Below are 14561 nucleotides of genomic sequence, written 5' to 3'. Positions count from 1 at the left end.
GGGCAGGCTCCTGACTCTGTTATAACAGCAGCTGCTGCAGTCACTGGCACTCTGTGATGCTTTGGAAAATGAGACAGGGGATGTGTTGTACAGCAGTCACTTCTCTGTTACAGGTGAGCAGCGCTTGGGGAAAACAAACTAGAGTGTGTTTTTTGTGGATTCTTGGTGTTGTTTTGAAGAAGGCCCAAGAAACATTTAGATTTCTTTCTTTTTACTTCTGCCCATCTGTTTCTTAGACCATGGTGTTTTGGAGCTACATAAAAATTGTAGGTCCTGAGTTTTCTGGTCTTCCTGAGGTTTTCTGTGGACCATTGAACTTTATTATAAAATCACAGAATTTTTGGGGTTGGAAGGGACTTTAAAGCTCATCCCATTCCACCCCTTGCCATGGCAGGGACCCCTCCCACTGTCCCAGGCTGCTCCAAGGCCCAGTGTCCAACCTGGCCTGGGACACTGCCAGGGATCCAGGGGCAGCCACAGCTGCTCTGGGCACCCTGTGCCAGTACCCTCAAAGCAAAGAGTTTCTTCTTATATCTGGTACAAATTTATCTTCTTTTAGTAAAAGCCATTACTCCCTGTTCTACTGCAACAGGTCCTGCTAAAAGGTTTGTCCCTGTTTTTTTAACCTTTTTTAAATACTGAAAGGCTGCACTAAGTTCTTCCTAGAGCCCTCTCTTCTCCAGGCTTTATGGTGGAATCACACTATGGTGGAATCAGGAGAGAGATGAAAATAGGAAAATTCAGAACAAGAATGCCAGCTGCTTTTCTGAGAAACTTTTTTGTCTTTAAAAAAATTATTAAACCTCTTTATTTATATCAGGTTTTTTACAAACACAAGGAGAAAAGGACTCAAAGGTGCAGTTCTTCAAAGGAGAGGCACAATGTGACTTGTCCACTTGTGACAAGTCATCTAGAACACAACAACTCTGAATATTGGCAGTAATTCACTGTTAGAGGCAAAGAGGAGCTGATGGTCTCTTTGGAGGTGCTCTTGAGCTTCTAACTGGTTCTCCTGGGGAGTCCTTCTGTGTTTTCTCTCTCTGCCTCAGCTTCTCTTATCTCATGCATTTGCATTGAGATGAGGCCATTTGTGTTTGCTGAAGGCTGGCAAGGGTGAGTCACTGAAGTCTCCCAGAGTGAGGAGCAGCCTGGGCTGAGCAGGTGGCTCTTACCTGAGCTGGGCTCCAGCTGCTCTTGCTGAGCCTGTCCTTACAGCACATCCAGCTCCCTAGAACTGCAGGATGCTGCAGAGATTGCCCTTCACTGCCCTGTCCCATCCTCTGCCAGGAGAACATTTGCAGTCAGGGGTCTGTGTGAAGCCTGAACCATCAAAGGAAGGCCAGAGCCTGCTATTCTTTTGGGCACAGCCAGGGTTGGTGGCTGCTGCATGGGGAGCAGAGCAGAGCATCTCCTGACCCCAGCACTGTCTCCAGGGAAGTTCCCTGACACCCCCTGTGGGATGAGGCAGTCTGGTCAATGCTGGCGCTCAGGCTGCAGCAGGTATCCGTGGGGAGGGTTCTTCACACTCCCACCTTCTTTCAAAGATCCTCAGTGATCTGGTGTCCACACACTCTCAAAATCATGGTAGTATTGGGGACATATAGGGGCATTATTTTTGTAAAAGCATTTTAATGAGTTTGATTTTATTCCTCCATTCTCTGAGCTGAATGTGAGCAGAGGAGAAAAGCTGTTTGGTGAAGGGTAGGAGGCTGTGGGCAGCTGGGTGGCTGAGGCAGAGCTCCAGACAGGTGACAGATCATTTGGGTGCCTCCTGGGGATGTGTCCCCTGACACCATGTCTGCAGCACTGGGGCCCTCCCAGCACTCCCAACGAGCAGTGTTGAGCTTTGGGCCCCAGGCACAGCCCAGCTCCTGAACAAAAGCTGTGCCAGCCAAAGCCTGGCTGTGCCAGGGCCATGTCATTGGTCCAGGGGACAGGAGGTGGCACGGCCAGGCTGGCCACCAGTGCCTCTCCCAGCCCTGACCAGCACCACTGTGCTGGTGCCACTCACAGCAGAGACCTGCCTCTAAACACAGCATTTTTGCTGGTGTGATAACTGCTTTCCAAGCCAATATATTTCTTAATGTTACCAGAAAGTTGCTAATACCATATGGCAAGGCTCTCTGTATTTTTGCAGGACAACAAACAAATTGTTGCTCGATGCCAGACTGCTCTGGCAGAGCTTTATCACTGATGCCTGCCAGCAGTAGCCTTTAGGGGATAGTAATAATTTGGAGTTGTTTACATTACAGCTTTAAAATAGGGGTTTTCTTGAGGCATGTGTGTGTTTAGTCAGGAAAGTTGGCTAAAAAAACTCTTGACAGCATCAAAGACTGAAGGTGCCCACTGTGGCCTGTAAATGTGCTCTTGGCCCCTGAAACCCACTGGCCCCATGGGGGAAGGAGCTGTGGAGGCTTCAGCAGGAGCCTCCCTTTGTAGGGAAGGAGACTCACATAGGTGGGAGACACTAGGGGATCCTCCAAAGCCTTTTTGCTGTACCTGGAGCAGGTTTTCATCAGTTGGCTTTGGCTGAGAGTGAGGTTAAGCTTTCTTGAAAAGCTGTCTTTGAAAAGCTACTGGTGGAGAATCAGTTCCTCACTGCAGGGCTGGGGGCTGAGGTAAGGACACTTCAGGATGAGCCCCAAGCCCAGTGCCCTCCACATGCCCCAGTCCTGTGTGACATTTGGGTGCCAGTGCTCCTGTGCCTGCCATGCCAGGGCCATCCTGGCAGCCAGGGGTGCTGTAAAGGTGCCAGGAGGTGTGTGGAGAGGGCAGGGGCACCCTGGGGTTGCAGTTTGGAACTCTGGTGCAGTACATGAGGTGTTTGCCCTGCTCAGCTTGTATATTTAAAACCACACTTAACTGCATCTTGGATTTGGGGCAGAACTCTAAGTTTCACTGGAGTTTAATGCTTATCCAGAATTTTTCCTGGAGTTGCACAGTATTCGGGTTGCTTGAAAGGGGCTTGTAAAACCTTACATTTTTGAATGCTGAATTTGCAACATAAACATGAGCAGGATTGGTGGGGTGTCAGGTTTAATAGCACATGTTTTGTGGATCTCTCTGTGACATGCTCAGCCATAAACCATTCCAACTTGGCATCTCATGCAAAAGCAGAACTTGACATGGCTTTTGCTGGGTCTCACTCAGATCTCGTTTGGAACTGCAGTCTGAGTCTTCGCTTTCCTGTAACGTTTTTTTAGTTTAAGTCATCTAAATAAACACATGCACTGGACCCTGAAGCCAACCAGCTTTGGACATTGCCATATTTAGGACAGGGAGACCTGATCCGGAATTGTCTCAAGTGTCCAAAAATCTGGAATCAGAGCCTGCAGGATTGCGAAGGTCTTAAAAGCAATGAGATGACAAAACCACTTCTATTTTGGTTGGGCTATCAGAATCTTCTGCATTTATCTGATCAGGCTTTTTCCCCCGTAACCTGTGGAAAAAAAATTGAATTATTTTTCTGAAAATTTAGAAGCTGAGAGTGTCATGAAATTAAAAGTGGAAGTGGAAGCTAAACCACACTCCTCCATTCTCAGACCCCAAACATCATTGAGAAGCTGGAGATGAGCTGCAAGAAGGGACCTGGGGGGGCCCTGGTCCATGGCCAGTTGGATCTGAGTCAGCAGTGCCCTGGAGCCAGGAGGGACATCCCTGTCCTGGGGACATCAGGGGCAAGGGAGGGATTGTCCTGCTCTGCTCTGGGCTGGGGCAGCCTCACCTCCAGTGCTGGGGCAGTTTTGGTGCCCAAAACTACTTTTATCTATATGTGAACATCTCCAGTAAACTTAAGCTTCTCAGCACAGCCCTAATTCTTCAAGTGTTTGCCCTGAAATAAAGCAAATGGTCATTTTATTTAAAAAAATAAACATTCTTCATAGTATTATTTTTATGATGAGGACTCGCAGGTACTCTGCTGGGGATGTGAGCACTGTATGTCCTGGCTGTGTCAGGGCACCAGAGAGCTCTGTAACACATGTACAGGTTTATTGTGTTTCCTCTTTAGGAAATGCCGTGTTTCCTTTGGATATTTCTAAGAAGCCCCAGTTCTCTCTCAGACTAAGCTTGCAAAGTCAAGGTTCACTTGCAGCCCCAACTTGTAAGCTTGACCTCTGAATCGTTTCCTTATCCGATGGCTGGAAGGTGTCCATGCCCTTCCAGGGAGGAAAACCATCTTCTTGAAAGCTGTGTGATAATTTAATTTAATCCTTGCTGTCCTCAGGAAGCAAATGTCACCATAAAGCTGCTGACCTCCTGTCCTCTGTTTTGTGGTGGCTGCAGCTGTGTGTCCTGTTGGACTATTTCAGTTCCCTAAGGTTTAATGTTAATTAAAATTACTGATGGGGATCCCTGAGCCCTGGTCATGCCTTGTCTTGTCTGGGTGGAGAGGGTGCTGCTGAATGCATCTTGTGCTGACACTTATCAAGTTGGATTTAACTGCTTTCCTCACAGCATTTCATCTCCTAAGTGCAATTTTTTGTTGGTCTTGAGCATCTCTTAAGCTGAGTGTGATGTTTCTTCTAAGCACTACTTAGCAAATACACTGATGTATTTAACTGCAAGAAGGAAGGAAGAAGGAATTGTCTCTCTCAAATGGGTGCAGCTGAGATCACGTTCAGGGGACTCCTGCTCCTCAAGGACTGTTTCTCCTTGGCTTGCAGTTTGGTTTTGGAGAGGAGGTGAGAAGACAGAGGCTATTTTTGCGGTGGAGAATAAAACCTGTGCTCTAACAGTAGCAAAATAGAGTCTATTTGATATGTCAGTTACAGAACTATATTTGAGGTCCAAGAAAAGTAGATCCTGCTTAAATACATTTTTGTTCTTGAGATTCTCTTGCCTTATCTTTTGGGTACCCAGAGATACGAAGTTTTGCCTAGGGAGGACAAGTCTCAAGCCTTGCATTTGTTGCATAGGGATGGAAGTTGGTCACTCACAGGCTGGAACAAATCTGGATGATAATTTTTTCTGGATGGCACTTGATTTGATGATGGATTTCTCTCTTTTCTTAGTAATATAACTTGACATGAAGAGAACTAATGCCATCCTGCATACAAACAATGACCTTTCTGGTTCTAAATTTCCCCCATTTAAGCTTGCTCCATGGAAAGTGGTGTCACTACTGGAATCTTGGCTGGATGAAATTGCATTTGTTTGCAATGATAACTTACAGTAAGTGTGCATGTTTGTTTAATGTGAATAAATCTGGGACAAACACAACTTTCTATGAGGTCAGCAACTCTTCTAGTCTTGTTATCCTGCTCCACTTATCATCTACACCTGGGTTTTAAACAAATTTTTAAGAAAACAATGCCTGTAGTGGCACAACTCTCTGTATCACAGAATCACTGAGGTTGGAAAAGCCCTCCCAGACCACTGAGTCCAAGCTGTGCCTGGTGCCCACTTTGTCCCCAGCCCAGAGCACCTCCAGGCCTTCCTTTGATACCTCCAGGGTTGGGGACTCTACCTCCATGGGCAGCCCCTTCCCATGTTTAACAAATTCTGCCTGATGCCCAGCCTGAATCTCCCCCAAGCCTGAGTCTCTGTCCTCTTATCCTGTCGCTTGTTCCCAGGGAGAAGAGTGACTCCCACCTTGCTACAATTATATATTGATTTGAAGCCTACATGAAATATGCTGCTGCTCTTAGATGGCTTTTATAGAAAGTTCAGGACTGGCCTATGGAGGCTGGAAATGACTGCTGGAAAAGAGCTCCCAGCAAAGCCCAGCAGAGCCCTTCAGCAGCAGGTTGTGCTTTGTACAGAGGGGTAAAAACACCTTCCCATCCCTTACCACATGCAGCCCCTCCCAGCTTCCATGGAACTGGACCTGGTGGGTGCAGATAACAGAAGATGCCATAGATCTGCTCAGATATCACATCTGAAACCTGCCTGGGGATTCAGACCTCCTGAAGAGCAATAGCTTCCTGCTCCAGGGAACCTGCAGTTTTAACTTAAGTTTCCTAAATTTTCTCTTGGTTTAATAAAGTTCGTTTAAAAAGCAGTTGATATTTCGTATGTGCAGCTCTCTGAGATGCAGTTAGGAATGTCTGTCAAGCAAATGTGCATCTTTCCAGGTGAAGCCACCTGGTTTGCCCTAATTCAGGCTGTGGCCACCCTGCTGCAGTGTTGGCAGGAGCCGTGGCAGTGACGGAAGGAGCAGGTGAGGAGGCCTGTCCTGGTGTAACCCCAGCCTTGCCTGGTCCAGCCTACAGAGACTCCTTTCATCTGTGTCCTCCAGTTTATCCTGTGACAGAGAGCTCTCCCAGGGCAATGTGGGGATTACTGAACTTAGTTAGAAAAAGGGAATTTTGGAAGGGAAGGTGGAAGGAAAGAAAAATTTTAAGCTGTTCTCTTCCTTCCTCGGTTCCTGCAGCTTGTGCCTGGCACAGACAGGCACAGGGCTCTGCCGAGCCTGCATGTCCTGACCCACACATGCAGGACCGTGCCCTTTTTTGCCTGTTTTCAGGAGGAATGGGGTGTTCCCAGCACATGGGGGCAGCTGGAGGCAAATGTGGGCAGGGCTGCTTTGGAACGGGGCCTCTGGAGGGAGATGTGCCCTCCACGGAGCATCTCCTCTGCGTGGTTTTGTGTTACTTCCCTGCCTCGTGAATGCACTTAGATGTCCTGTATACATAATTAACCTCTCCACTGTGCTGGCAGACACTTTTATTGAACTGCCCATCATGACTCCTAAGTATTTTCCTCGGAGGATTGTGCAGGTTCAGAGGGCAGAAAGCTGGAGGAAACGCGCATGAGGTTGAGTGACTCTTGGCAGTTATGGATGCAGCTTCCCTGATTTACAGCCTGCTCTAGGAGCAGGAATGTGCATTTGGGTCAAGAGGTGTCTCTGTGGTCAGGATGCTTTGTCATAAATCCAAGATGCTGAGCATCAGGATGCTGCTGATGGATCTGTCCCGATAATTCCCATAAAGTGCAGGGGATGGCTGAGCACTCAGGCTCACTGCTGTGAGTGAGCAGGTTCTGCCACCCCAGAACTGTGGGCTCTGGCAGTGCTGTGCTCACCTCCCCATCGTGTTTTCCGACCTGCCTTTAGAAGGTGTGTGTGTGTGTGTGTGCGCGTGCCCGTCAAGGGGGAGAGGGGCAGTGCTAAAAGCTGTGACATTAACACTGCTCCTGTATTGCCTCCTTCCACCTGGGATTTTCCAAGCCATGTGGAGCAAGTCTAGAGGAGGCTCCGAGCATTGGCCCTCTGGCTTTGAGCTAAGCTTGTGCAAAACTGCAGAGAAGGAACTTCCTGAAAGCCTCTCGTCTCTGGGCACTGCTGGGGGAACAGCTCTGGGGCTGCCAGGGGTTATCAGTGGTGTTTGGGGCACCAGCCCTGAGTCCTCAGCTGGGCATCCTTCAGGAGCAGCTCACGGGGAGTTCTGAGCCATGCTGCTCCTGGAAACCCAAGCCTTCCTTGCTCTCACTGCTGTGAAATCTAGGAGACACAAGGTGGGATTTCGTCCGCGTAATGCAGTGGGTGAATCTAACAGTGTCAGTGTCCGAGGGAATTTCAGCAGTCCTTTGAAATGATTGCTGAGCTCAGTGGGTGTGCCTCACACCTGGGGGTGGCATGAAAACCACCACGGTAGGGTGCCAGGGCTTGGGAACCCCGTCTGTCTGTCTGTGTGAGAGAAGGATGGGTGCAGGAAGGGTCCCTTTTCAGCGGTTTTCCTTGTGAAAGCCTGGGTGCGTGCACCTCTTGGAAACCTTTTGCTTGGGTGGTAGCTTTCCCTACTCCAGAATTTCTGGGAGGTGGGGTCTTGCTTCCCTCGCAGAGGGAGATGCTCTCCATTGTACGGAGGGCTGGTGTCACCACGGTTTGACTTCGAGCCTGGGGGCTGAGCTGCCAAAAAGGTGATAATTAAACCAGAGATTCAGCCACCTCTCACTTGGAGTGCTGAGACTCGCTGTGTCCTGTGCCAACCCGGCATGTCTGGGATGTTTGGTTGTGTTTGGGGTTTTTTGTTATTTGCAGCACATTACCAGTCGCTCACCCAGAGAGCTCCTAAATACAGCAGCACTTGAGGAGGGGAAGTGTTTTAACCTAAGCTTAGCTAACCCCGATCTTTGCAAACAGAGAAACTTTTCCGTCCTGGAGGCTTCTCTCGCCGCTCCTCGCTGTTACCCGAGTTGCCGCCGCGAGCTCATTGTTGCTGTGAAAGCCGAGGGAAGTTTGGATTTCCCGGTGTCCACTGCGCCAGATTTGTGAAGCGTAAATGAGAAAACCTGCCCTGGCCCCGTGTGCCATAAAGAGCTGCTCAGGTGGCTCGGCGTGGCTGCGGGGGAGGGCGGGGGCGGCTGCTGCACCTGCTGATGCTTTGGCTCGGGCTGGTGGCACAGAGCGGCCGCGAATTCCCCCTGAGCCGCAAGCTGTTCGTGGCAGGAATGCCTCGCTCCGAGGAGCGCTCCTGCTACGACAACAAAGAGCTCTTTGATCCTTTCCATTTGGAGAACTTAAAACGAGAAAGCCAAACTACAATAAGACCAAGTTGGGTCATAAAAGGAGAGCAGGAGCACCAAAGCGCTCCGGAGTGTAATTGTAGAAGCAGCAAATGCTTTGGCACTTAATTCTGCTTTAGTGTCAGTTCAACATGTTTCACGTTTAAGACTGGAGAGCCCCTCACCAAATGCTCTGCACAAACAATCCGGGGCTGCTCCTCGGTGAGCCCCGTGTGCTCGGAGAGCCCCGGCCCAGCGCGGCCCCTCGGCTCTGCTGCGCTCAGCTGCGCGGGCTGGAGCCGGCTCACGGTGCAGAAAGTCTGCTCGAACCCCTTACTGCAGGGTGAGCCTGGGCTGCTGCTGCTCTAACCCTGCCCTGTAAAAACCCTGGCACCGCTCAGGTCCCTGCCTGGCGCTGGGCACTGACCCAGTGCCAGCGGGGCTGCTCCCCAGCCCTTTCTTAGGAGATACTCTGCTGGAGCCAGCCCTGGGTGCTGCTCAGGCCCGGCTTTCCCCTCACTCTGCACAGACCTGGGCCACGCCCCAGAGCTTTCCCTGGAAGGTGGCATTTAGATCAGGCATTTTGTTAGCCAAATTTCTGATAAATGCCTTATAAAATATAAGGCATTTATCAGAAATTTGGCTAACAGATACCACATCTTCCCAAAGTTCTTGGGCTGTGTTTAAACAAAAACGTGCTCTGAATGATTTCTTTGCAAAGAACTGACCTGCCAGGGGGGCATGGCCTTGTTGCATAGCCAGGCAGCAGCCCCTTGGCCAACCCAAACAGTTTGGTCTCTGACTTGCAGAGGGCCTTTGCAGGAGCAGGGTGGTGCCACTGCTGTGTTCTGCTCTGAGCAGGGAGCGTGGCTGGAGCCGCTGCCAGTGGGACGATGAGGCCAAAAGGCAGATGCAGCCAGTGGGGCACATGAGGGGCACAGGAAGCCCTCTGTCCTGTGGCCAGGCCATTACACTGGGCCAGACAGCCCCTGTGCAGCTTTGAGGCTTTCAAGAATTTGTTTATTGTCAAGAATCAGTTGAAAACACAAAGGTCCGTGTTTTGGAGAGTGAGTGCTCTGCAGGGCACATCCCTGCCAGCACAGTGTGTATGAAATGTGGCTTGGCAGCAGCTCCCACCTGCCTGCATTGGTGACAGAGGGTGCAGCCCTGGGTCAGTTGCACCAGGAGCTCCTGGGGAAGGGTGAGCCCATGGCTGGAGCAGGGAGTGATCCTTGGATAAAGCTGTCTCCCTTTTCTCTTTCACCCCCCTCTCTTTGGAGGTGTGAGAGGATGCTGACAGACCCAAGAAGTGTTTTGCTATGGCTCAAGTAGGGAACTGATTAAATTTTAAATGTTGGTCACCTGATGCTTAAAAATTACTGAAAACCCTCACAAATTTATTTTTCCCCTAATAGATTGCTGTGAGTACAGTTCTTCATGGTGTAGGTAGCTTGTGTGAATGATTTATCCTGTTGGGGATCATAAAAGAAACTGTAAAATTATGTTGTCAGTATTTGAAAATCATTTGTGTGTCTGTGACGTGTCTTAGCACATACAGGAATGCTCTGTTTGGGGAAGTGAGGTCCTTATCCTGATTTATCTCTAGGTACTTGTAAATGCTGCTGTAATTTCATGTTATCAAACCATTTAGCTCTTCCTCTTCCAGAACGAAGTTATTTTATCTCATGCACCTTGTTTACTTCAAATTAGCCCTGAGGTTGGCCTGAAGTTGCACCTTGTTAATCTTCCACCTCCTGTCTCCGTCTTAGGCTCTGTCGGCAAATTTGAAGGTATAAGTAAATACTTTTTTGTTATTAATAGAATAAGTTCCCCCCTCCTACACACATGTTTTCTTTTCATTCCAGTCTTCATTTTCCGTGAAAAACTGACATTGCAGTAGAAGCGGAACCCTCCCAAATTGCATGAAAAACCCTTAATTCTCCTAGCAACAAGGTCAGGGCTCAAATCCAGTGCCTTCCCACGAGCATGGGGGGAACAACCCTTCCAATTACCTGCGGTACGGATCCGGTCGGTTCACAGGCACCTGGCTTTGGGTGGATTTGAATCCCAGCCATGGTATTGTTTAAAAATTCTCCACTCACTGGGGAAGGGTTTGTAGTGGGCTGGGCCCTGAGAAACCTGGAGCTGGTTTTATGGCTTCCCATTGAAATCTGGTGGAACCCTGTGGTGTTGACTGATTTCCCTCTTTGCCACTCATGTGGCTTTGATCAAACCCAGGATTTGTAGAATGACACCCCCAGGAACTGGAATCACTGGGCTTTGCCCAGTTCTGCTGTTCATTAAAGCATTTGTGAGCTTCCAGTTGGGGATGGTAAAATGAGGACCTTTGTGCCTATCCTGGATGGAGACTGCTGGTCCTAAGGCAGAGCCCCTGGATTAGCAGAACTGTTGGAAGAGTTGCCAGAATTCGCCCTCTTAATGAGACCTTACTTGGTGCTGAAAGCTTCGAGGTGCTGACTTCAGAGCAAACATCACCTTCTGTCACACAGATGGAACCAAAGCTCTGCTAAAGGCATGGAGTCCTAGAGGAATGGCTGGCCCTGGGGGCTGGTGATGACCAGCCATCCTGGCTTTCCTCTGTTGCTGCCTCCAGCCTGGGTCATGGTGCCTGATGATTCCTCTGTCGTGTGTGTTTGGGGCTCAGGGGTGCAGGGAACCTTGTGCAGCATGGCCTGGAGGGGTTCCCTCCTGTTCCATGATTCCCTGCCCTTCCACAAACTGCAGCAAACTCCACAGGGGTTGTGCAGCACATTTCAGGATGGCTGCCCTGGAAGGGCAGGGTGAGCTGTCCTTGGGGAAAGGATGGTGACCATGCAGGGTTTGGCTGCTCACCCCAGCCTTGTGCCCAGAGGGGCCCCTAAGCAGAGCGGGGACTGGGGGCTGAGCAGCTCACGCTTCTCTGCCCCCCCAGGATATGATGGGTGTAGTGTTTAGTTTGGGTGGGCAGGGTTTCATAGTAGTATGTGTAGGCCTGCAGTTCCAAAAAACTCATCTGATATCAGTGAGAAGCTGAATTGGCCTATGATGGAAATACTTCCTTTGAGTTTGCTGAGCTTTAAATGAAGTCCTGTGCGATGGTTTATATTTACTTATCCTGTATCTACTCCTGAGTATCTTCTGATGCATAAATCAAATCATGTGACATTCTAAGTACAGTACCAGTGACTCAGCAGTTAAAGGGCAAAATGTTTTCTGGCAGAAGGTTATGGGTGAGAAGAATTTCCTTTATGCTCAAGGACTTGAAGATGCAGTTGTGTGATGCTGTCACTCCCTCCGGTGCTGCCTGTGCTGGGTGAGAGTCCTGGATGCAGAGATCCTTGTTCTGCCATATTCAAAGCCCAGTTCTGGGTCTGGTAGGAATCTCCAGGCTGAGCTGAGCCCAGTTTGGCTTCAGGGCTCTCCAGGGTCCCAGGGACTGGAGTGGTGCTGGGGACCCCAGTGGTTCCAGCAGCCCTGGAGCACCATGTGTGGTCCATCTGCCAGGGGTTGCCCTGGGATCACATGGGGGAGAGTTTTCAAATTGCTGTGGAGGCTTAGACTGAAGCTTGTCATAATTTTAGTGGGATTTGGGTAGTTGGGGGTGAAAGCCCATGAGGTATTTCAGGAGTGAGGGGTAGAAGGGGAAATGCTGTTGTTTGGGCCATGTGAGATTCTGGGGTTTGGTTTTTTTCTGACTAAGTATGATGTTTCCCTGGCACGAATTCAATTCATCCTCTCTCCCTAAGGGAAGAAAGCAAAGCTGGATGTCTTGCTTTGCTTGCAGTTGAAGGCACTGGACTGGATAAACTTAATTGTTGTCTTTGAAAAAGTTTTCTCCCCTTGGATAAGAGCATTTAAAAAAAAGAAATTATGACCTCACGCTTTCATGCTTTAAAAAAAAAATCTATTTTAGCTGATGCTTGTTATGGCTCTTATTAAGAATGTTTGAACCAAAAAAGAGGTCCAGATGTGATGATTTTATTTATGCCAAATTGGGTTTTGGTCACTGAGCTTGCATTTGAATTATTTATTTTTTCTTTCCTTTTTTTTTTTTTCCTTTTTCAGCCTGATGGCACCAGTAAGGAGTGTGTCTTCATTGAAAAAGTCCTAGAAAACAACTACACAGCACTGATGTCTGCAAAATATTCAGGCTGGTATGTTGGATTCACCAAAAAAGGGAGGCCGCGGAAAGGGCCCAAGACCCGGGAAAATCAGCAAGATGTACACTTTATGAAGAGATACCCAAAGGGTCAAATGGAGATACAGAAACCTTTCAAGTACACAACAGTCACCAAGAGGACTAAGAGAATACGACCCACCAACCCCAGCTAAAACCAGACAAAAATAGTGTCACAATAAGAAACCACAAAAAGAAAAAAAAAAAAAAAACTGCACCAGAGGAATATTTTTACATTAAAAATAAGGAAGAAGCTCTATTTTTGTACATTGTGTTTAAAAAAAATAAAAATAAAAAAAATTAATAAAAGACTAGATGGCAAATGCTGGGGAAAGCTGTTCGGGATTAATTGTGACTTGAAAAATGAAATTAACTGCTCTATTTAAATTGACTTCTTGTTGTTGATGACACACAGGTGCTTCTTTTGCTTTTTTTGGAAAGGACAACTTCTCAAGCATATCCCCAGAGGGAAAAAAAATTATTAAAAATAAATAAATAAAACCAAAGAAAACCAAAGTTCTTTCCCAAAGTTACTGAGACCCTGCCCCGCCAAGTGCCGGTTGCAGTAATTATTTATTGCCTGCTGCCCACCCGCCAGGACAGGCGGCGGCTGCAGGGACGAGCCCGCGGAGCTCTCGGCGCACCGACCCTCTGTACCCCTCCTGACGACATTGGGAGTCACGGCTCCGTGATCCTGCATCCCGCTCACTTCTGGAGAATGCTGCTAACTACATTCAAGTGACTACAAGATGACCTAGTACACCAATGATAAGGGAATATTTTAAAACCAGCTATATTATATATATTATATATATATAAGCTATTTATTTCACCTCTCTGTATATTGCAGTTCCATGAACCAAGTATTACTGCCTCAACAATTAAAAAAAATTATTTAAAACATATGTACATATTTTTGCTGTTCACACTTCTTTCCCCTCACTGAGTAGTGTTTTTTAAATGCATATTTATCCTTTATGCGAGGCTGGCAGGAAATGTTCGGGGCAGTTTCCCCACTATAAACTTCATTGCTGATTCTGTAGTTCCTCCTGTTCCTTAATACCATCTTCCTCTTCCTCCCTGGTTGTTTCCACAAGGAAGAGTTTCAGTGGGGTGATGGTGGTGAGCTGAGTGTGAGGGAATCCACGCCAGTGTTTTTCAAGAGCGGCACATTTGATACCTTGCAGTCCAAGGAATATTTCCTAAAGCTGTGGCCAAGCAGAAAGTAAACTGGAAAATGAGTATCTGACTGCATTAACACATACTTACGTGTGGCTTGTGTTTCCTTCATTAGAGGATTTAGAGGGGCTCTTGCTTTCAGCTGTTTAATGCAAAATTGTGGCTTTTAAAACTTGCCCTCAGCCAGATAAATCCCTTTCCCTTATTCTGCATGGTTCACCTAGCTCATCCAGGAACTTGTTTCCTTGGTCAGTCCAGCCAGCTTTCCTTCCGGGAATTTTGCACAGGATATGGGTGATGTAAAGTGCCCCACAAACAGAAAATGGGGAAAAGAAGCAAGATGAAATTTCTGACCTCAGATATTTCCAGATTTTAGCTGGAATGCTGATGGAGCCCAAGTGGAGTTTTAAGGAAAAGCTTGCTTGGCTTTTCCTTCTCTCTGTCTGCAGACATGGCTACATGCCCTGGGTACAGCCAGGGCTGGAAATGCTCAATGCCACTAAGAAAGATTTTTTTGTTAATCAGGAGAATGACTCTCCCCAGAACAAGCTTTCCCAAGATAACTTTGAGAGCTGCAGCCAAATCCTGCAGATCAAAGCTGTTTGGGAGATGGGGCAGATAAGCATGCAAGCTTGAGGATGCTTATCTGAACCAATCTCCAAACCTTGCAAGCCTGGAGAAAAATGAGCAGTGCTAAGCAGGGTCACTCCATGCTGCTCCAGGAGGAGCTGGGGAGCTGTACAGGTGATGCCTCATGCCA

At 48.2% G+C, this 14561-nt stretch overlaps 1 protein-coding gene across 1 annotated transcript in view; it reads left to right on the top strand.

Annotated features, from left to right (window-relative positions):
- FGF18 (fibroblast growth factor 18) overlaps window positions 1–13508 on the top strand; it is a 66281-nt gene extending 52773 nt beyond the window's left edge. The window contains exon 6 of the mRNA XM_066560186.1: window positions 12511–13508. Within this exon, the coding sequence (XP_066416283.1) occupies window positions 12511–12777 (267 nt within the window). The 3' untranslated portion in view covers window positions 12778–13508. The remainder of the gene's footprint in view (window positions 1–12510) is intronic.
- Window positions 13509–14561: the final 1053 nt, after the last annotated feature.

This window comes from Molothrus aeneus, chromosome 15, assembly GCF_037042795.1.
Source record: "Molothrus aeneus isolate 106 chromosome 15, BPBGC_Maene_1.0, whole genome shotgun sequence".
NCBI classification, from domain to species: Eukaryota; Metazoa; Chordata; class Aves; order Passeriformes; family Icteridae; genus Molothrus; species Molothrus aeneus.
This window is presented reverse-complemented; position numbering and strand designations above follow the sequence as displayed.